At 37.2% G+C, this 23,814-nt stretch overlaps 1 protein-coding gene across 2 annotated transcripts in view; it reads left to right on the forward strand.

Moving 5' to 3' along the window:
- The window catches only part of GLS (Glutaminase), a 157,345-nt gene that overhangs the window by 24,465 nt on the left and 109,066 nt on the right, over positions 1-23,814 (forward strand). For both annotated transcript variants that reach the window (XM_067152558.2, XM_067152556.2), the window contains exon 2: positions 16,319-16,407. In XM_067152558.2, the coding sequence (XP_067008659.2) occupies positions 16,319-16,407 (89 nt within the window). The remainder of the gene's footprint in view (positions 1-16,318; positions 16,408-23,814) is intronic.

Genomic DNA, 23,814 nt, shown 5'->3' on the forward strand with positions numbered 1-23,814 from the left:
TGAAAACCTACAACCTGTGTTCCAGTCATTGACCGGGTCAGGGATGTAATGAATGAATCATATATAGGCTATTAGTACGATGGGGTCGCCACTCCCAAAGTGATTTAGTAATGACTGATAGGTGCTATGAAATGATAATGGAGAGTGTTGCTGGAATGAAGGATGACAGGGAAAACCGGAGTACCCGGAGAAAAACCTGTCCCACCTCCGCTTTGTCTAGCACAAATCTCACATGGAGTGACCGGGATTTGAACCACGGTATCCAGCGGTGAGAGGCCGACGCGCTGCCGTCTGAGCCACGTCATGAGAACTGTGAAACATAATTCGTTACCTTAGTTTTGAAGTGGTGGACAATTTCTTAAATTCAGCACCCAATGAATGGGAAGTACACCCGAAATAATAATGTTATTGGCTTTACGTCCCAATAACTACATTTTTTACGGTTTTCGGAAACGTCGAAGTGCCGAAATTTAGCCCTGCAGTAGTTCTTTTACGTGCCAGTAAACCTACCGACACAAGGCCGACGTATTTGAGCACTTTCAAATACCACCGGACTGAGCCAGGATCGAATCTGCTAACTTGGGGTCAGAAGGCCAGCGCCTTAACCGTCCGAGCCACTCCGCCCAAGTACACCCGAAATGATTATGTTAACCCAATGAACGGCCCTGGTAATGCTAAAAATGTTGACGTATGGCATAGCAGCACTTCACACAATGATAGTAACCTTAGTAATGAAACGTTCAGGCACTAAAGATATTATAGGTTTTTAACTATTAAAGAACATGGGTGAAAAAACTCTATTGACTAAACATTGATATTTAACCACATGGACGAGCTTCAGTTCGACGCTGTCCGCTTGATGACAGATAACCACAGCATGAATCGGAAGGTGTTGGTAGTGTAAAACCCTATGTTACAAACCCAGCTAATCCCTCAAGTCACTATATCTTCTGTGTAACAGTATACGGATTGCTCCATCTGTCACACTTATAAGTTTTGTTATACTCCAAGATCCAGCCAAACATTTCTGCAGGCAAAGCACAGTCTATTGTAAAATAAACTTGCATCTAAATCACTCGACATTTTGAAGCGCATAGACACTGACGGAATAACACAATATCAGTTATATTATATCTAAATTAATATTTTTCGAGGAACACGAATGGTTTGGAAGTAGAGAAATGGCTTCCCTAACCTCAAAATGATGTGTGCACGCTATAGTTTTATCATGGACTTCAAAATAATCTCGATGTATATTCCTAATCCATTTCTTTCTTAATGTTCTATTCCGTAGAAAACTTAAGAATAGTTGTATGAGAGGCATTGCCATAGTTAGACTAAAACCTGGTCCATCTAGTGCACTCATGTTCTTTAATGGGTAAAAACACGGTCAAAACAAGCACATTCTCACAATGCTGTGTATAATTAGAGATCCTATGTGTCCACTGACTCATATAAATACACTCGCACACTTATATTCTACAAAGAAACTAACATTTATCGTCAACTTCCATAAAATTACACCGACTACATACGATAACAACAAACCAAAACAAACCCACATTTCTAACAATTCCGGCTACTCGATTCGCCATCTTTGAACGATCGAGAGTAGCATTAAGGTCTGAAGATTGGAGTCGGTCTTGCTCTAACGGATTGACCTGAGAACTACTGATTCTGTCATAAGAGCACGTGTATTTATGTGTGAAGTTTTTGGTGTTATGCGTTTTCAGTGAGTTGACTTAATTAAATACCGGTAGAAGCGTATGTCATTCCTTGATATCTCCTCTCAACAGGAGGGGAAAGGTATGTGCTGTGTTTGGCTGCAGTAACTATGGAGTAGAGAAGAATGCGCGGTCTTTCTTCCGTTTCCCTCGTGACAAGAAAATGTAAGTAAAATTGTGTTTGCACATACGGTATATTCTTCCAGTGACAAAGAGATTGTCATAGTACTTCATAATCTTCTGACCTGCTCAACCCATATTTTAACTGGATTAAAATATAATAGGCATATATTACTGTATAGTGCAGCAGTTAACCTTCAATACCGATGCATTGTAGGTGTGATCTGTGGGTTTGATTTATTCAGGAAAATACATATGCATATGAGTGTGGCTGGTTGTGTTCAAGTTACCCGATTAGGAATGCCGTAATGCGTTGTCAAGCTCTGAAGAAAATATGGGTGATTTAAGAAATGGACATATTTTGTTGAAAACAATATGATGATGCAAATTTGCTTTACCCTAATGTAATGGCATTATGGCAAGTATTGCTTATAGGGAACGTTTGAATGTTCTTGAGGCTAAATTTATAGATTTTCTTTCAGTTAGTAGGCCTCAAGTTAAAAGGAAAATTGTCCAGCTCTTAAATGTAAATTCATTGAATCATGTGTGTAAGGAATGTGCTGATATTTTTGTTGGCATATGTTTTAATATGATGATACAATGCTTTTAAATGAGAAAAAAGAAAAATCTAGCCGTGAACGTTCAAGCAGGAATTCTAAAGCTAAAAAAGTACTTAATGCATAAATGAAAGATCAAGCCCTTTCACAGTAGTCCATTTCACATCTTGATTATATGTCTAATTTCAGTGTTTAAATAATAATAACCTGTTAAATAATTCTTCATTCATTTATCCAGAATTGCTTTAGCAACTTTGCAGTTAATATCCTAGTAACATTTTCTTTCTAGACGTAATTTATTTATCAATTTCCGTATATACATTTCCATTCATATTCGAATTTAGTGCGAATTTTCAGGTCAAGCCACTAGGAGCGCCACTTGCGACTTGTCTCCCATTTTAACAAGGCTAAATCCGGAAGTGTCGAGTATTGTCTCTACTCTCTACTGTATTTGGTGAAACTAAACAAGTTTTTGCTAGACCCTAAACAATATATATCATCTTCATTGTTTTACATTGGCTCCATAATAGGAAGGTTGAGTATGATGAGAAAGGATACCAGAACCGATGAAATATGTAAAGGCATTTTTATCGCAGCTAGTGACATGACTGCTTCAAAGGGTGAAGAAATCTGTCTCCCATGTATCTGTGGCAGACAAACTCAAACTCAAAGATTGAATACCGTATGTGAACTAACAATCCCGAGGAATACTTCAGGACGGTAGTTGGCTATTCTTGCCTTTTGTCGACCCCTTCATAAGCCTTTGTGATAATGTTAACAAAGTGACCTCTTTAGGCCCATATCGGTATACCGGTCTTCACCAACGCGAGTAAAAACTTTTATCTTGGTTTAAAGCTAAGGGAATCGAGATAACAGTTAAATTTGTATTCACAAACAACATTATCTCGGATAATGGGTATAATCTCGGTTTTAAATTTTACCGGTGAAGGGTTGGCCATGGCGGGTAAGATAGGAAATCTACTAGTAAAATGGCGAGAATATTTAAGAAAGAGAAAATCGCAGCGATGTGAGGAATATGACGAAGATTATGAAATAAAATGTCCTAACTGGATAAAAAGAACGCGCTACATACTTTGAGGATTATGGTGACACTGATTTTCTAACACATTTTAGGTTACTGGTACCTACCTAAAGCTTAGACACTGTCAGCATTATCCTTGCTCAAACAAAGAGCTGGAATTTTCAACGCATACGTAGGCCTAAGATTAATTCTCGACAATAGCTTATATCTTGTATGGTACACTATTGGATTATTTTTAGTGAAGAACTAAGGAATTTGTCTTATATTTTGAGTGAAATAGTCCTATACACTGTGTATAGGCTATAAGTTGTTTTCTTATTGTCTATGATGTTAATGCTTTCTGCCAGCAAGTTCAACAAGAATTCCTTTTCTAGGAACGTCATATCAAGCTTCTTTCTTCATTTCTGGTCAATAGCAGACATAATTTATCTGCGAACACCAAGCATAGTTACAAAATTGTTACAAACTTGTAGCGCTGACACGGATTCAGAATTATTTGATACCGGTACTATAATCAGCTATGTGTGAAACGACATGGAAAGGAATGTGATTGTAGGGGGAGATCTGAATTTAACAGGTGTCAGCTATGTGTGAAATGACATGGAAACGAATGTGATTGTAGGGGGAGATCTGAATTTACCAGGTGTCAGTTGGGAAGAAAATGCGAACGACAGGAAGCATGACTTACAAATGGCAATTTTTTTAATATGGGAAGGACAGCTAATTCAGAAAGTGATGGACCCAACTAGAGGGAAAAATATCCTGGATGTGGTGCTGGTAAAACCAGATGAACTCTATAGAGAAACCGAAGTGATAGATGATATTATTGATCATGAAGCTGTTTTTGTCGTAGTTAAAAATAAATGTAATAGAAAGGAAGGTCTTAAAAGTAGGACTATTAGGCAGTACCATATGGCTGATAAAGTAGGCATGAGGCAGTTTCTAAAAAGTAACTATGGCCGGTGGATAATGGAAAATAAAAATGTAAACAGACTCTGGGATGTGTTTAAAGCAATTGTTGAGGAATGTGAAAACAGGTTTGTACCTTTAAAGGTGGTAAGAAATTGTAAAGACCCACCTTATTATAATAGAGAAATAAAGAGACTAAGAAGGAGGTGCAGATTGGAAAGAAATAGAGTTAGAAATGGCTGTGGAAGTAAGGAGAAATTGAAGGAACTTAAGAGGAAATTGAATCTGGCAAAGAAGGCAGCTAAGGATAACATGATGGCAAGCATAATTGGCAGTCATACACATTTTTGTGAAAAATGGAAGGGTATGTACAGGTATTTTAAGGCAGAAACTGGTTCCAAGAAGGACATTCCAGGAATAATTAATGAACAAGGGGGAGTGTGTATGTGAGGATCTTCAAAAGGCAGAAGTATTCAGTCAGCAGTATGTAAGGATTGTTGGTTACAAGGATAATGTCCAGATAGAGGAGGAGACTAATGCTAAAGAAGTATTAAAATATACATATAATAACAATGACATTTACAATAAGGTACAAAAGTTGAAAACTCGAAAAGCGGCTGGAATTGATCAGATTTCTGGGGATATACTAAAGACAATGGGTTGGGATACAGTACCATATCTGAAATACTTATTTAATTATTGTTTGGTCGAAGGAGCTATACCAAATGAGTGGAGAGTTGCTATAGTACTGTAGCTCCTGTATATAAAGGAAAGGGTGATAGACATAAAGCTGAAAATTACAGGCCAGTAAGTTTGACATGCATTGCATGTAAACTTTGGGAAGGCATTCTTTCTGATTATATGAGACATGTTTGCAAAATTAATAACTGGTTTGATAAAAGGCATTTCGGTTTTAGGAAAGGTTATTCCACTGAAGCTCAACTTGTAGGATTCCAGCAAGATATAGCAGATATCTTGGATTCAGGAGGTCAAATGGACTGTATCGTGATTGACCTGTCTAAAGCATTTGATAGGGTGGATCATGGGAGACTACTGGACTAGACAAAAGAGTGACTGAATGGGTTGCTATATTTCTAGACAATAGATCTCGGAGAATTAGAGTAGGCGAGGCTTTGTCTGACCCTGTGATGATTAAGAGGGGAGTTCCTCAAGGCAGTGTTATTTGACCTTTTGTTTTCTTATATATATAAATGATATGAGTAAAAAAGTGGAATCAGAGGTAAGGCTTTTTGCGGATGATGTTATTCTGTATAGAGTAATAAATAAGTTACAAGATTGTGAGCAACTGCAACATGACCTCGATAATGTTGTGAGATGGACGGTGGGCAATGGTATGATGATAAACAGGGTTAAAAGACAGGTTGTGAGTTTCACAAATAGGAAAAGTCCTCTGAGTTTTAATTACTGCTTTGATGGGGTGAAAGTTCCTTTTGGGGATCATTGTAAGTATCTGGGTGTTAATATAAGGAAAGATTTTCATTGGGGTAATCACATAAATGGGATTGTAACTAAAGGATACAGATCTCTGCACATGGTTATGAGGGTGTTTAGGGGTTGTGGTAAGGATGTAAAGGAGAGGGCTTATAAGTCTTTTGTAAGACCCCAAGTAGTGTATGCTCCCAGTATATTGAATCCTGACCAGCATTACTTGATTCAAGAACTGGAAAAAATACAAAGAAAAAGCAGCTCAATTTGTTCTGGGTGATTTGTAACAAAAGAGTACCATAGCGTTACAAAAATATTGTAAAGTTTGGGCTGGGATGAATTGGGAGAAAGAAGACGAGCTGCTCGACTAAGTGGTATGTAATATTCTAAATTCTCATGGAGGGAAATAGATATTTTTCACCAATAGAGCATGTCAAAAACAGATCAGGCGTTTGCTCTGTTAACCAGAATTTCATCTAGTGTCAGACCTAAGACAAAATGCTGGTTAATAGAGCAAACGCCTGAAATGCCTTACATCTGATCTGTTTTTGACATAAGTGGTATGTTCCGAGCTGTCACTGGAGAGATGGCGTGGAATGACATTAGTAGACGAATAAGTTTGAGTGGCGTCTTTAAAAGTAGGGAAGATCACAATATGAAGATAAAGTTGGAATTCAAGAGGACAAATTGGGGCAAATATTCATTCATAGGAAGGGGAGTTAGGGATTGGAATAACTTACCAAGGAGGATGTTCAATAAATTTCCAATTTCTTTGAAATTATTTAAGAAAAGGCTAGGAAAACAACAGATAGGGAATCTGCCACCTGGGCGACTTCTGTAAATGCAGATCAGTATTGATTTTTATATTTCGATAATGGCGGCCATGGCAGCACTAAGTCATTTGTTTTCCGTGAGTCAGTACGAAAAATTTAAGGTTCAAATTCAGACTGAGACAAAAAAGGTAAACTGAGATAATAAATTCTGTGATAAATGCAGTAGTGAGCGTTTTCCAAGATAATGACATTATCAGAGTTTCGGAAATCTAAGATAACAGCAGAAGTAACTAACGTTGGTGAATACAGACCTTAGAAGCAGTAGCGGTGATTAGGGTGGTGGGGGAAAGCAATTTGTACAAGCCCTGATATCTGATCAACATATTCTTTCCTTTTATTATTAACAAAATGATTAGCAGAAATACACACTAAATGTCGTTCATTACAGCTAAAAATTTGTGTATCTCCACACCATGTAGTAGAGACTTTACATGTGATGTGACGAACGGTAGCAGGGGTATGCCCTATAGTTATTTCAGGGTCATGAACACTGAGGTATGATTCACATGCTTACCACGCGCATTCGTCAGTCTAGCAGTCTCTTTATTGTCTGTTAGTTTATTAGTGTTTAGTCAAACACTAAATGATTTTTAATTGTATAATGACGCTGTTCTTCTGTGTAATTGTAATACATCTGTAATATTGTTCCTATGGTGAAATTTTTATTGCATAGTATTGAATTAAAATCTCAAAAATCTATTATTATCACACGCAGGTTGGTAAACTGTCAACCTTTACCCCTCAGTCGAAATTTGCTCAGAGAGTATAATAAATCTTACAGTTTTGTAGCCTTTTTCAGTTTTGATGTTTACACACACACACCCCGCCTCGGTCGCTATATCCCTCAAACCCAGGTACTGGTACTTTTTGTTGTCTGTACATATTTAGAAGGGGTTATTCCCAGGAATTTTTCTAAGTTTTGAGCAGACGAAATGATTAAAGCAGCAAAAATGTATGAAGCAGATTGCACAGCAAGTTCTGAATTAAGAGCAGAAATATCACTATGGAGAGCTAATTTGACAACGTCTTATCCAGAAGAAAATAGAAGGCGAAAAATGTGCATATGTATTAGCTCTATGTAATGAAGATATATTAGACTGCTGGTAAAAATACTTTCTACCCTGTCAGTCATGACAGCCTCTACAGAGAGTAGTTTCTCGGCCCTACGTAAGCTAATAACCTACAAGTACAATGGGAGAGAACCGGCTTTATGACCTTGAATTAGCAAACATCCATAAGGAAGGGGCAATAAATGTTCTGTCGCATGCAGTGAACACATTCCTTACCCTAGCTGCAAAAACTTTTTTTAAATATAAAAAATCGTAGCCGCACTACATCCTTTAAAATCAACATTACCATTTTATAAGGCCGCGTTTTTAGTGGAAAGGTCTACCTGAGAAAAATCTTTCAAGAATATTTTCAACCACACACTCGCACATACTTCCAAAGTGATATCCACGGCAGTGACGACACCATCATAACTTAATCTATAGCAGATTTTAAACAATGTACTTACAGTTTCACCCGGTGACGCTTCGTGATAATACAGTCATGGTTTTCACAAAAATACGGTACGCTGGGACTATTTGTTTTTTACTTAAAAAGCCTAATCGAAACTAATCAGCAATATTTATCTGGTATTTTACCATCGCTGAAGTTTTATAGTTTCACTCGTACACTGAGTGTACGTGCTTCAACGACAAACGAGGGAAAATATTTGTCACGATGTATAACACATGTTATATTCATGAAGAATGCCACAGAACTCATGAAACCTTCACCTATAATCCAAGAGGAACACTACAAAAATTCACTATGTACCACCACCACAGACAACCAAATACAAAATTCTTTTCTTCGCACTTAACTCTGTGTTTATGCTGGACAACCTAAATATTTTTCTGTGGATATCGGAACACATACTCTACACGTGCCATCAATGAATTGCTCAAAAAAAAAAACTGTATACATGCTGAAATCCAAGACTAAAATATATTATTCTGTATTACAATTTATTTCATATACTGGCTCTATTTTTATTAGCAAGATGATGTGCAAGTGGCTATACTGTTAAGATGTTGATATTTTTCTTGCAGTCTCTAGTGTGTGGCGCTGAACACTTCGAGTGTCAAGTATTAAAACTAACATCATCTTAACTAAGCTAGCTGGCCTGTCACCATAAATTGCTGTCGGGAGGAAGGGGGCCCTACAGCTTCACCCAGCTCCCAGGACAAGGAAGCTTCAAGTGCATGCATCACCGAAGCATCCTTAAATTTCGCTGGGGTAGCTCTCTTTCGCACCAGCCAGGAAACCCAGCTCGCTGGAAAGCTGATATGTGGTAGTGCGAGCGGATTGTCGAGACAGCTGTACTTTGCTTGGCTTAGATGTTCGCAATTTTTTAAACATTATAAAAAGTGTTCTAAGTAATAAGTAGAAAATGTTAATAAAGTAGCAAGAATGATTGCTGGTACAAACTGGTGGGAACAATGGCAGGAGGGTACTCAAAATGAGGAGATAAAGGCTAATTTAGGAATGAACTCGATGGATGAAGCTGTACGCATAAACCGGCTTCAGTGGTGGGGCCTTGTGAGGCAAGTGGAGGAGGATAGGTTACCTAGGAGAATAATGGTCTCTGTTATGGAGGGTAAGAGAAGTAGAGGTAGACCAAGACGACAATGGTTAGACTCAGTTTCTAACGATTTAAAGATAAGAGGTATAGAACTAAATGAGGCCATAACACTAGTTGCAAATTGAGGATTGTGGCAACGTTTAGTAAATTCACAGATGCTTGCAGACTGAACGCTGAAAGGCATAGCAGTCTATAATGATAATGTATGTACGTAAATACAAAGTTCTTTACCCCAGCTGCGCTGGAGTAGATGGGGTTCAGTGCATGCCACTGTAAATGTTGAAGATCTCAAGTCAAAAAACATAAAGGTTTCTAACTGGTTAAATGTTGATTGATGTGAACTCCGAATATGTAACTGTACACCGTAAAGGTGATGTAGTACTTTAAAAATTATTTAATGGAATTTTGTGCTGAAATAAATAACAAGCATTTACTATACTGTAACCATTTTCTTAAAATAAACCTGGGAAATCGAGAAGAAGAAAAGTGTACCAAACTGTGAATCGAACCTACTAGCAGACAGCTTGGCTGATGCAACAGCAATGATGTATGATTTAGCCACCTTAGCTACCATGAACCATGGTGCATTTAGCATGTTGTCGTCCTTATAGAAACTACCTGTCCAAATGTAAGATAGTGTTATTCGCAGCTGTGATCGTTTTACACATTCGTTATAGTTTAAGTAATGCTACATTTCTAACATACTGTATTCACAAACATTATATATAAGGTATAGTTGTATTAAGGCCATAAAGAAGCAGGTACTAATGTTTTTCGGATGGCTATGAAATACGTGTTAGTTGGGTTGCCTATCTCTGAAAAGTAAGGGGTCTGAACCACCCAGTATATACAGTATATGTACTGTATATCCAATTTCTCTTCAGCATGAGGTACACATTTTAGCAATGTAAATTTATTTGTTATACCCTGTAGGAGAAAGGGATGTGTTCGTTACCGAAGCTATTTACCCACCATCCCGCCCCAGAAATATATTTAATTTTAAGTTACTGTATAGCAAAATATTAGAAATAGCCCTCCATTTTCCATGCACCCTGTCAAAAGATCATTGCCGTTAGCTGAAATTAGTTTTCATTACAATCAATCAATCAATCAATCAATCAATCAATCAATCAATCAATCAATCAATCAATCAATCAATCAATCAATCAATCACCACTGATCTGCATTTAGGGCTGGCAGAAACAACATCAATATTGTACAGACTTCAAGAAAACTGAACAAAAGGAAGTGGTTTTTCACTATAATAAGAAAAGACAGTTCACCTATTGTTCTAATTTTTGTTATCTCCCCTTGGGTACTCATTGCATACTTAAAAATTCCTGCAAGAATGCTGATGAAATATTTTTCTTGTATGTACCTGAAAATCACCTGTGCTTTGTGCAGAAGAACACTGACACTTAAATATTGTAAAGATCTTGGTTCCAGCACACTAAAGTTTGATATCACTTCTCTGTAGTCACTCAGACAACACTGTATTTGATTTATTATGTCATCTAGCATGTGAAGAGACTTTCAGGATACATTAATTGCTTGTCTTGACAGAGCTCATCTTGGTAATGTTATACCTTCCTACATTAAGGAAATTCAGTCTGAATGATCCAGCTTTCTGCTAGGTACTATCTTTGCCTCTTTCTTCAGATCTTCAGAGTTATTTTGATAATTCTTCAGTTCTTCAATGCACTTTTGTAAAAGCTCTGTTGCTTTCAATAAATCCAAGCATTTGGATTGAAATGCATTGGACACATTGATCATCTGCAAAAATTTGCAATGAAAATCTATCAAGCAAACAAAGTTATAAATTTCATTAAGCTTTTTCAGTATTTCAGCATTCGTTTTATCATATTTGGAGTTTAATATAATTGACTTACAGAGAGCCTTTTAAACATCTCAATTTATATTGACATTGTGGTGTGTTTGACAGACTGGAAAGTTTTTATGTTACATTTTACTAAGTAAACACTGGAAAGTGTGGCTTCTTGCTTAACAAATCATTTAAAAGAGTTATTAAGGAATAACATCGGGTTTAGGGAGCAGTGATGAAAGTATAGGGAGCTGGAAGTCAAGTAAAGATGATTTAAAGTTGTTAAACAACTTATTAATTAATTTCGTGGATACAAATTTAACAGATATTGTAATACAAGTAAATCATGGCAGATAAGTGATATTATGGCTGAAATTACATACTCTAAGAACCTCAAATAAATCTGTGGGCCTTCAAGTGACATCAGCTGTAAAGTGAGGTTTAGGTTCTGGCTCAACCAGAAGTCTATTGGCATGTATTCTGCAGATATTATCATTTTTGGCTATTTGGCAGATGTAAATATATCAGCATAAAACTCTGGAATGTTGTAGAATGTCCTTGATATCAATTGAGAAAAATATAACTTTTTTGTTTCCATTATAGATGTGTTTGCAGAAAAAAATATTGCCACATTGAACTGATGTACTGTGAGTGTCATTTTGTTTTTATAAAACTTTTTAGCTTAAAGCATAATTTTATAAATGGCTTGACTGGTAACAACTCTCAGATCTTTATGCCATGCCACTACATTATTGCTAGCACAATTCTTGTTGCAATATACTTCAAACAAGAACCACTAAAGGTAATAGGAACAGAGGGATGACAGGCTGTGTAAGGTGCTGGACAATCCTACCGGAAACATAACCTGGTGACACCTGCGTTTTTGAATAAAACAGTCAGGTTCCTTACAATATTGTTTATTAAATATACAATTCTTTATATTCATTTAGAAATAAACTTAACCCTCAGAAATAGATATAAACAAAGGGTACATTTGAATTGAGTGCACTCTGACACTCGTATAATGCTTCATAGAAATTATACATTTATTTTTGAGGACCTTTGCGGTTGATATATTGACCTATTCAAACTGACAGCCATGCTCACAGGCATGCAAGGGTTCGTAGTCCTGCCCTCAGAACCCGCGTGATGTCCCCACTGATGCAAATTGCCATCTGGCTTAAAATATTATCATCAAATTAACGGTTAAGTAAAGGAAGGTAATTTAATAAAAGGTATTAACTTAAAAGAACATCAAAAGGATTCTGAAAACATGACCATACAGTTACTTCCATACAATGAATATGTACCGTGAGGAGCCAGCATATCTAATCACAAACCTATATTGGAATGAAGATTCCCTTATGCAGTGGGCTAGTGCCATCCTACAGGAAACAGGCAGCAAAGGAAAATACAACAACATTACTAGTTATATAGCAAGATTGCCTGATCCCAAAACAAGGTTCTTGTTAGAGCTGAAATGCACTATGTTGTTTAAATTGAATCATTGAAGATGCGAGACAGCCCCATAGAATTCCTGCAAGAAAAACAAGTTAATTCAAGACATAATCTCTTCTTTTCCTACCACTTTTTCCCACACCTGTGGGGTCGCGGGTGCTAACTGTGTTGCATATGTGGATTTGGCTCTATTTTACAGCCAGATGCCGTTCCTGACACCAACCCTATATGGAGGGATGTAAGCACTATTGCATATTTCTGGTAGTGTGGTATGTTGTCTGAATATCATGAGGAAAGTGTTGGGATGGACACATACACCCAGTCCCTGAGCCAGAAGAATTAATCAGAAGCGATTAAAATCCCTGACCTGGCCGGGAATCGAATCCGGGACCCTCTGAACCGAAGGCCAGTACGCTGACCATTCAGCCAATGAGTTAGACTAATTCAAGACATATTAACAAAAATAAAATTTACCTTATCTCATCACCTAGGCCACAACTCCCCAGAGGAGCAAGAGTTCAGAACGGATACTTCCACCTTGACAGAGAACCAAGATGAGAATCTGCGATGCTAACTTAGTGCCTTAGGATATCAAGCCCCCAGTTTGCATCTGTCCCCCTTCCAGAACCAAATGTCCAATCACATGCAGAATTTCAACAGAGCAGCATTGGCATTTTCTTAAATGAAGGTGGAATATTTTTACACCCTCTGTCATTTGCCGGAACACCACAACAAGGGTTCTTTCTTTTTTACTATTTGTTTTACGTCACACCAACACAGACAGGTCTTATGGCGATGATGGTATAGGAAAGGCCTAGGAGTGGGAAGGAAGCAGCCGTGGCCTTAATTAAGGTACAGCCCCAGCATTTGCCTGGTGTGAAAGTGGGAAACAACAGAAAACCATCTTCAGGGCTGCTAACAATGGGGCTCGAACCCACTATCTGCTGGATGCAAGCTCACAGCTGTGCGTCCCTAACTGCACAGCCAACTCACCTGGTAAAGGGTTCTTTGTGGCATCATTCCCATAATTCCCACAGTCTCTGATACTGACCAGAACACTCTAAACAAAGGTCCTTTCTGGTGTCAATGAGTCATGAGAGAAGAGCCAGGCCATCCACAGGGTGCTTAAACAGTTCCCTTCATCAGCTAAAGGCACAGTAACTTCTTAATACCAAGCACTCTTACCTAAATATTTTATTCATTTCATTTTTCTTCCAATAATAATGCATGTTATAAATGGCACAGTGGAAAACACAGGGTTTATATGAATCACCCAGTGGCGGCACGTGACTTTCGTCACTGGGGGTTCAACAGAAGGAAATATCCCCCCCCCCCCTCAATATCTCCTCTCCCCCCTGTCACCTGTGCCATGACTAAGTTCAGAGAATGGGCATAACAGTGCATGCCTAAAATTTTCCCTGACGAGAACTTGCACCCTGAATGGTGACCACTCATTACATTTGCTCCATCGTAACCTTGTGAAATCAACTTATCTCTATTATCCATAACTTCGCTCAAAGAAAATTTTAAACACTCTGCTACTGTCTTAGCATCATGACTAGAGGGTAGAGGAAACCCCAGAATCTTTCAACTAGCTTACCGTTGGGAAGAATGATAACAAATTGTGCTGTAGTTGATATATCGGTCGTCTCATCTGCGATTACCGAAATGAAGTGCGCTGTGGTGATTTTTTTTTTTCTCACGACAGATTTCATACATGCACGAAAGCAAATCATTCTGAATGTCTTTCGAGGTGCCTTTGAAAACAGTAGCTTTGGACAGATGGTCTCTTAATGCAACGTCAATTTCAGAATTAAAATTGACGAGGCCTCGAAATATGCCAGGATTCGATGATTCACTTGTTTCGTCATGCCCGCGCAATGCCATCTCAAACGCACCACATACTTTACACAGCACATAACGAATTTTCCATACTTGGTCGTTGTCTCTTTCCACAGACTGCCTGTAAGCAAAGTCAAATTACTGACAGTTATCGTGTCTTCCCAGGAGATCGAATTGTAACTGGGCAAGCATATGAGATTTAGAACTTCTGTGTTTCTTTATTATTATTTTTTTGGACAGATATCCTATATCTATCACTCCGACTTTGGTACAAGACCCTTCGCTTTCATCACTCATGAATCATAAAAATGGAAAAAAAATCAACATGTCAGTAATTTCACACCCACAGATCCACTTGATTATTTTATACGGTATAAATCCAATCTGAATTTACGCACGATTTCATTACTTTTACTTTTAGGATGCCTCGTTATATCAAGATCAGGCATTGGGCGTCCGGCATCCTTAATCTTAATCTTAAATTTATGCTAAAGAGCGAGAGAGAGAGAAGGAAAGGTTGTCTTCTTAAGTATCATATCACTGTTCAAACTCATTATGTAGCTCCTTACCTTTTCCGGGAACAAAAAAAATGGACGCAACTACAGTGCACAAAAATATACACACGGAGAAAATATTGTAACTTCTTTATGTCCTAAAAATTAAGTTTCTGAATGGTACAACAGTGCAGAAAAACACACACACGCTTGCACAGTGTACAATAATATTACGAATTATGATAACTATTGCAAACTGTTGTAATCACTAGCATCACATTTGAAAAACAGAGTAAACTTTAGGGATGTATGTTCGCAATGTTGGTTACTTAATTTTAAGAACTCCTGTGGCTAGGCAATTAGCGTTTTCTTTGGTATTACATTCCCACTACTCTTTGCCTTGGTGATTTTTAAGTTAATTTTCTCTCCAAAAAGTAATTATTCCAAAGAAGGCAAAATTTGGGAAAATACATCAATTGGAATTTGGCAGTTTAATGTGACTGCTGGCAGTAATGATGCTCTTCAACACTAGCACTAATTATGTGCACTATTTTCTGCTACGTAGTTGAATTCCTGTAAGGGCAACAGATGGCAGGCACATACCCCAACTCAAGGTCAGTCTACATTGCCCCAACACCCCCGACAACACGACTAGAGAGAGTGGCATATTGCGCATGCGTAAACCACGGATATCTGTTTCTGCAATATCTTGGTCTTGTCTACGTGCCGGCCGATGTCTCCCCGCACCTCGCCACTCCCTTCGCCCTGGTACGGACGGAGAGAGCGCCTTTGAAGGAGGTTCATTCCAGACAAGTATCCAGCCACGGAACGTGCGCAGTTCACATGAATTGAAAGCCAGTACGAGTATATTATGGATAGATGGGCTAAGCAAGAGCTTCGAGATTAACAAGGGAGTTATGAATATTAAGTAGTTGAATAAAATTTGATATAAACTGGAGGTTCATTGCTCCATTGTGCTACACCAGAAACCGGCACTGGAATCACCCTGTATGTATTAGATTGTGTTAGTAGGTTCCTGGTACAAGTAAATGAAAAGTAAATGAATAAAATTGTAGCAGTCATTATACAATATACCGTTGCAGTTAATTGTAGGTACCATCAGCTGGAGTGACAACTGTAATAATGTCTTAAGCATATATTAGGAGTAGGTTCACATGAACATAAAGAGAAAACAACCTGTCTGGAACAGAGGGGGAGAAAAATGCAGGTTTCAAAAATGATTTACATAAATAGGCCTTTTATAAGTTTTTGACCGTAGTCACTCCAATTGACGGTATAGCAGTTTATAGTAATCATATGACTAGTAGGATATACACAATTATTATCAGCTGCTATGTGTCTGTAGACTTGTAATTAGAGGCTGTTTAAAACCTCTCTGTGAAAAACTTTGAATACAAAAACTTTTGAACTTTTGTTTTCAGAGACAGTCTTCGCACCTGGCCAACGTGTTCTCACCACCTGAAGAGTTCCAGAAGGAAACTACAGGATCCACCCATTTCACAAGTAAACGGTAAAATACCTTTATGATCCCTGTATTCCTATTATCCCAGTTACTGTTTTTTGGACTTTGGAATGTGAGCAATTGACTACAGGTTCCTCTGAATATACATTGGAGGTGGTAGTGATTATGGTGGTGGGGGTAAGAAAGTGTCTGTAGACAAAATGTAAATATTATAATTTGGGTAACTGGATTTCACTTTTTCTTCACTATTGTCAGAATTAATTGCCCAGAAAAATAGAATCTCTCTTTATTACTTAACTAGCAGTTGTGCACCTGTCAATGGTGGGTTAGTTTACCATCTATTGGAGGTTGGTGGCAGCTTAAGAGACAGTTCACACCTCACCTAACAACAATAGTAAGTCAATGTAATGTTATTGTTGAGAATTTTTTAGGACCTTAGGTCATTGTAGGCCATCACATTTTTATTTCTTCGGGCCTGGCAATATTTGGACATTCAGAACCTCAGAGGCCTTTCATATCTTCTTTTATAATTCTTACTTATTCACTCTTAGAGTAATTCTTCATTTATCTCCTCATTTCACTAGTCATAATTATCTTCTTGAGCTATACAGGCTAATGACCACACAGTTTTGGAACTTGTAAAAAAACAATCACGACAATAACCACCACCATCATTACAGTATTTATTTTGTTACCATCGACTGTTTCCATGTCAGCGATATTCACCATTGCTGGACGTAGTAATAAAAATCTAAATCCACGAATATTTCCATTATCATTGCTCATGCAGTAAAAATGTACAGATTTTGTTATGTATACATTTTAGATAGAACTAATATTTTTGGAGATATTTGGAAGTTAGCAAAAAACACAATAATCATAAATATGTCCGTTATTATGCATTGTACAGTAAGAATGCATGAAACTATCGGAAATCATCATCATCATCATCATCATCATCAGTGTCCCACTCCAGTCACCCGGGTGTGGTTAACAAGCCTCCTCCACTCCTTTCTGTCCTTCCACTTGCCCTGCTCCATTACTTCCACCTCATCCAATCCAGCTTCTCTAATGTCCTTCCAAATCTGATCCATCCACCTTCTTCTCGGTCTTCCAACTGGTCTCTTTCCCTTAACTTCTCTTTCCAATTCCCTTCTTGCTACCCGTTCCTTTCCCATTCTTTTTGCATATCCGAACCATCTCAGTCTTGCTTTCTGTATGTTCTGTACTAATGGTTCTATATTTAACTCTTCTTGTCTTTTTGACCGATGATCTTAAAAATTTCATTTCTATTGCTTGGATCTTACTATCTTGTCTCTTATTAGTCACTAGTATTTCTAGTCCGTATGTTACAATTGTATGAAATACTGTTTATATAATGTTAATTTCGTTCTCTTGGGTACTTTGTCATCCCATAAAAGCTCTCTAACTTGATGATAAAATGTTGTACCTTTACTTAGTCTGTTATTAATTTCAGGATTGATTTCATTACTTCCATTAATAATGATACCCAGATATGTAAACTGTTCTACATTCTCGACCATTCTCCATCTATGTTCACTTGGCTTCTCTTTTTCTCTTTTCAATAGCGCATGACTACAGTTTTTTTTTTTTTTTTTTTACTATTCCAAACTCCTTCAGATTTTGATTCCAAATGTTCAGTCTCCTTTGTACTTCCTTTTCTCCCTTTCCCCAAATCACCACATCATCTGCAAATACCAGAGCATTCACTTCATCACTACTGATACTCTGTTTTACACATTTTATGATTTCATCCATCAATATAATAAACAATAATGGCGAGAGTGCACTTCCTTGCTTGAGATCATTTTTTTGTATAAAATGTTTCAGAGTCTCCACTCCCCACTTGTACACTGCTTTTACTCTCATGATACAACATTTTTATCTTGTTAATTAATGATTTTGGTACATTCCTTTTCAGTAAGCATTCCCATACATGTTTTCTCTTAACTGTATCATAAGCTTTTTCCAAATCCAAAAATATGAAGATGATTTCCTTGTTCCTTTCCAGATGTTTTTCCATTATCGTTTGCACTGTAAATATCAAGTCTGTTGTTGATCTATTCGGTCTAAAGCCATATTGTTCTTCCTCTGACTGTGTTTCTGTTATATCCCTCAGTCTTTTGTCTATGACCTTTTCCATTATTTTTAGCCCATGTGATAATAGAATTATAGCTCTATAATTTTCACATTTCTTCCTATTTCCTTTTTTGAACAGTGGTACAATGCTTCCTTGTTGCCAATCTTCAGGTATCCTTTCATCCTTCCATATGGTATTGAGGGCTTTGTATAGCCACTGTAGTCCAATGCTTCCTGCTGCCTTAATCATATCAGCATTGAGTTAGTCTTTTCCACCTGCTTTACCTTTGGTCATTGCTTTCACTGCCCTTTCAAGTTCCAACCATATTATCGCGTTCTCTTTTTTTTTGTCCATCTATTATTTCCACTTTCTTATCTACTTCTTTCTCCGATCAGTCATCCTCATTATAAAGTTTTTCAAAATACTTTGCCATCACCTTTTGAAGACCCTTTTCGTCATGTACGAGGGTCGTGTCATAAGTCATGCAAACTATGTTTTTTTCTCGCGAAAAGGAGACAACATGGCGAATCTAAGATATACTTTTGTTAATATAGGGAATGTATTTATGCATAGTGCCTGAAGACAAATTCTGACTTCAGGAGATTCTCCTAGGAAAGTGTCAGAACACAGGCATTTGGTAAACATAGTTTTATTATGGTATAGACAGCAAGTACACAAGACTACATACAAAGGACAGGTCTCCACTGGTTACAGACCTTCAAAATAATCACACCCAAGGTGTCTACTGTGCATTGCCAGCGGTGGAGCAGGCGCTGAATACCATTTGCTGCATGTGTATTGCTAACGTGTGAGACGTCTCTCCGAAATGTCCTCTTTGTTAGCAAACCGTTGTCCACGAAATGGCTTCTTGACTTTGCTTCCCACAGCTCTGCATGGCATTGGCGTGCATTTCTGTCATGGAGAACTGCTATTTTAATATACGATCATTGCTCCTGCTTGTTGACTTCCATTTTGTGATGCTCTCACTCACACACTGAACTTGGGGGCATGCTTAGACCTACACTGTTGTTTACATACACCATCTAGTGGCATTATATGCAAGTACATACCTTACGTCTCCAAATGCATATCTTAGATTTTCTGTTTTGTCTCCTGTTCACAAGAAAAAAAAATAGTTGCCATGACTTATGACTCGACCTCCGTACTATGGATCCATCTTCCCTCTCTAACGCCTTGATCTTGATTTATTCTTTTTGATTTTATTACTTTGTATAATAATTTCTGATTTCCTCGACTATCTTGCTCAATTTTGTCGGTAAACTCTCCCCAACATTTATCCTTTTCTTCCTTGATACTTCTCTTTACTTGTAGTTTCACTCTTTTGTATTTCACATGTAACCTTTCTATCTTATTCTCATCCCTCTAATACGTTGTTTATGTTTTTTGCTTTTCCGTATCCATTTCTTTCTTCACCTTGTTACTTTCCTTTTTTCATTTATTTTGTCTGTCCACCACTGTGTCTCCTTTCCCTTAACCTTTGCTTTTGTTTTCCCTCATACCTCAATTGTTGCTTCCACAAATGTCCGTCTTAAATTGTCCCACTCTTCTTCTCCACTTCGTACTTCTGTGTTAGGCAACTTCCTTCTTATACAATCTTTGCTTTTTTCTTCAATACAATTTTAGGGAATTTTACTTGTTTTAATTCCACAATCAATAATCTATGATCACCTTCCATACTTTCACTAGGGATTATCTTCATATTCATGACGTATCTTCTCCATTCTCACTCTGTTATTATAAAATCGATGAGTGTTCCATACTGTCCATCCCAACTATATCGGCTGATCTTATGGCTATTCCTCTTCATAAACCATGTGTTATTTATTAAGTCCAACAGTTTCTCTCCATCTTAATTTCTATCGCCATACCCATGTTGGCCCAGAACATTTCTATCAGTTCCCACATGAGCATTCAGATCTCCCATTATCATGATCCCTTCTCCAACAATATGTTTTTCCAGTTCATTGAGGAACTCTTCTTTTTCTTCCATGCTACATCCTGTCTGTGGAGCATATCAGAAATGATATTTTGCAGAAGTTTTTTTATAATATAGCCTACAGTTTTTCGATACTACTAATATTAACAAAGAAGTTTTATATTTCCTGTTTTGACCCCCTTAATGTTACTACTGTATACTAATCAAATAATATATAGCCTAGTGTACAGAATGACTGTCCATGAACTTAGATACTGAGTTTCAAGAAATTCTGTTCTGCCATCGCAAGTGTTCAAAGTACGCGACTTTTACATTTACAAATCCAGGGATTTTTCAAATCACAAAATTATTTAAGAAACATGACTATCAAGTCTCTTTTTCAACAAAGAACAATAATGGTCACACATTTTATAACTATAATAGTGTAAATTACAATAAAGAGAATTACTTAGATTCAGGAATCTATAAACTTAAGTGCGATCAATGTTTTGTCACGTACGTGGGACAAACAGGTAGGAGTTTTCAAACTAGGTTTCTGGAACATGTCAATGATAATAGACACAAGAAGTATTCTGCTATGAGTGTCCATATGGGAGATACTGGTCACCAATATACCGACATAAATAGAGACTTGACCATTTAAAAAAAAAGTGAGCAAAGGGAACCTGATGAGCAATTACAAAAATATTTATATAAGTTTGAACCAGAGTATTAATGCAAACAAAAATTTGAATGATGTACAAGAGAACAAAAATCTTTTATATGAAGAGATACCATTGCTCTTATCATCACGAAAAATTAATAATTTGGAGTTACCTATTCTAAAACCAACATCCCACTCTCCTGTTCTACCTATAGGCGGAGCTGTTTCCACTTCCCCTACAAATAGCACTGTTCCTTGTCCTACCAACCCTAGCCAATTTTCACCGGGCGAGAGGAAACAGAATTATAACACACGCAATACCGTGGCGAGAAGCAAGTCAGAGCGAGGCTCAGATGTGAACAACCTATAGGGAGTTTCACCAACTTGGATGGTAAGCTTTCATGACGGGAACAATTTTTTAAATTTTCGAGGCTTTTAAACCCATTAATTATATATATATCTCTCTTTCTTTCCAGACCTTGCCTTCTGAAAGGAATATTCATAAGAATCAAGCTATCAATATAGTGGTCATGCAGAGCAGATCTTTGCCATACGACAGGCTATCTCAGAAGCATTGATTCCTTCTACCAGAAAAGCTTATTTTTTAAACGGAATTTTTGTAAGAATTAAAGCTTTTAAGTATTCTGATGTGGATATGGTCATTTTTTCCTATTCTGAGACCAGAATTCAAATCTCCTTCAGTCAGTACATTGACACTACCAGCACTGCATGTCATATTTTCAAGAAATGTCATTCAAATTTTAATACTGAAGAATTCTTTTTACAAGAAGTGATGGACAATTTTATGTAAATATTATTTATTGTCTTTAGTGTATTCTCAAACAGTTCATAAAGGACATTTTTAAAATTATTAGATAGCAACAATGAGTATTGTAATCTGTTATGAGACGTTATGGCTGAATCAGTCTTAAATTAGACAAAATATGTTCTAAAGTATGTTTAATATATTTTAATATTAAATAGTTTTTACTTATACAGTGAAGTGTATTGATTGGGTGGACCATTAATCCTAACACTAGTTCTTAATTTAAACTGTATCCATACCAATCTATATGATGAAATTTGTAACATGTTCTGAACTGTCCGTGGAGGAATGGCGTGGAATGACATTAGTAGACAAGTACTGTATGTTTGAGTACTGTTTTTAAAAATAGGAACGATCAAAATATGAAGATAAAGTTAGAATTCAAGAGGAGAAATTGTAGCAAATATTCATTTATAGGGATATGAGTTAAGGATTAAAATAATTTACCAAGGGAGAAATTGATAAATTTTCAAATTCTTTGAAATTCTTTAAGAAAAGACGAGGAAGTAATTCATAGAGAATCTGCCACCTGGGTGACTGCCCTAAATGTACATCAGTGGTGACTGAACTCAGTAAAATAAGCACAGTTCAGTCAGTTTTTCTGTATATGGTAATTATAATATTATATATATTTATTTTAGATAAACCAGCCTATCACATGAATCCACTAAGTCATTATCACAACTAACTGAGCTCAAGTGCTTTCAAAACATTGTCCCCAGTAATCACAACCAATTACTGATGAAAGATAATTAAATCTAATGGTAAAAAGGAAACTGAGAACACTCTAAGGCAACAACTAAATCAGTAATATGACTAACTTTTGTGCAGCTGAATTTGAAAATTCATGGTAGTAGTGTTACTAACAATGGCACGTTGGGTGCTAAGTGTGGTAGTAATATTACTCCCCACCAGGAGTTCATGATTTGTGAATGTTCTAAATGAAGAGAGTTCTACTCTACATTGAAAATCTTATGTGGCTCAGAGTTTAATTTTCTCCTGGAAAATAGGGGGTAGGGAAGGGATGCTTAGTACTAAAAACTGGACTCAGTGTGAAGATCAGAGATTCCAAAACGTGCTCCAATTACTCTAATGTACATGACTTGTTGCACTTCCACTAACTTAGAGCAGCACAGTCACTTCTCTGTAGCTGAATTGGTAGAAATAATAATAATAATAATAATAATAATAATAATAATAATAATAATAATAATAATAATAATAATAATAATAATAATACTTTTTTTTACGAGGGATTGTGGAAAATCTTCAAAAGACACTTGTGAAGGGTCCGCACTCCACAAGTGTGTGGGATTCTTATCCACTAAAAACCACACACCCTTTTCCCACGATGTGTATCATCACCCCGGAACTGCTCTCGCATTACTTCAGGGTGATATCGTGCTTTGTCTTTCAGACGTCTTCTTTCTTCATTTCTCCTTTACGAACGTTCGTATTCTTCCAAATCCTTCTTCTTCTGATGAAGGACGTTCTCCACGTACACTGCCACGCGATCCCAGGATTCCTGGTTTCGCAGCATCACCGAAGTAATATTATCTGTTGTCAATTCTCCTGGTTCAGTTTCCACACATCTTCTCTGAATCGTCCAATGGCCGCATACAAAAAAAGGTGTGAAATACGTCGTCAATGTCATCACAGTATATGCATGCTGCGTCACTCGCTCTGCCCACTTTATGCAGGAATTTCCGGAAATATCCATGCCCTGTTAGAAGCTGTGTGAGGTAGTTATTTACTTCACCATTGGCCCTTTCAACCCAGATATCCAAGCGTGGTATCAGTCGCTTGGTCCATTTGCCTCGAGGGTCACTTTCCCATCTGAGTTGCCATCACCTCATCTGTTGACTGAAGGCACGCTTCTTTGCACATTTCTTTCCCAGCTCTCCTTGGGTACGCCAGATTTCATGTCG

This window comes from Anabrus simplex, chromosome 8, assembly GCF_040414725.1.
Source record: "Anabrus simplex isolate iqAnaSimp1 chromosome 8, ASM4041472v1, whole genome shotgun sequence".
In the NCBI taxonomy this organism is placed as follows: domain Eukaryota; kingdom Metazoa; phylum Arthropoda; class Insecta; order Orthoptera; family Tettigoniidae; genus Anabrus; species Anabrus simplex.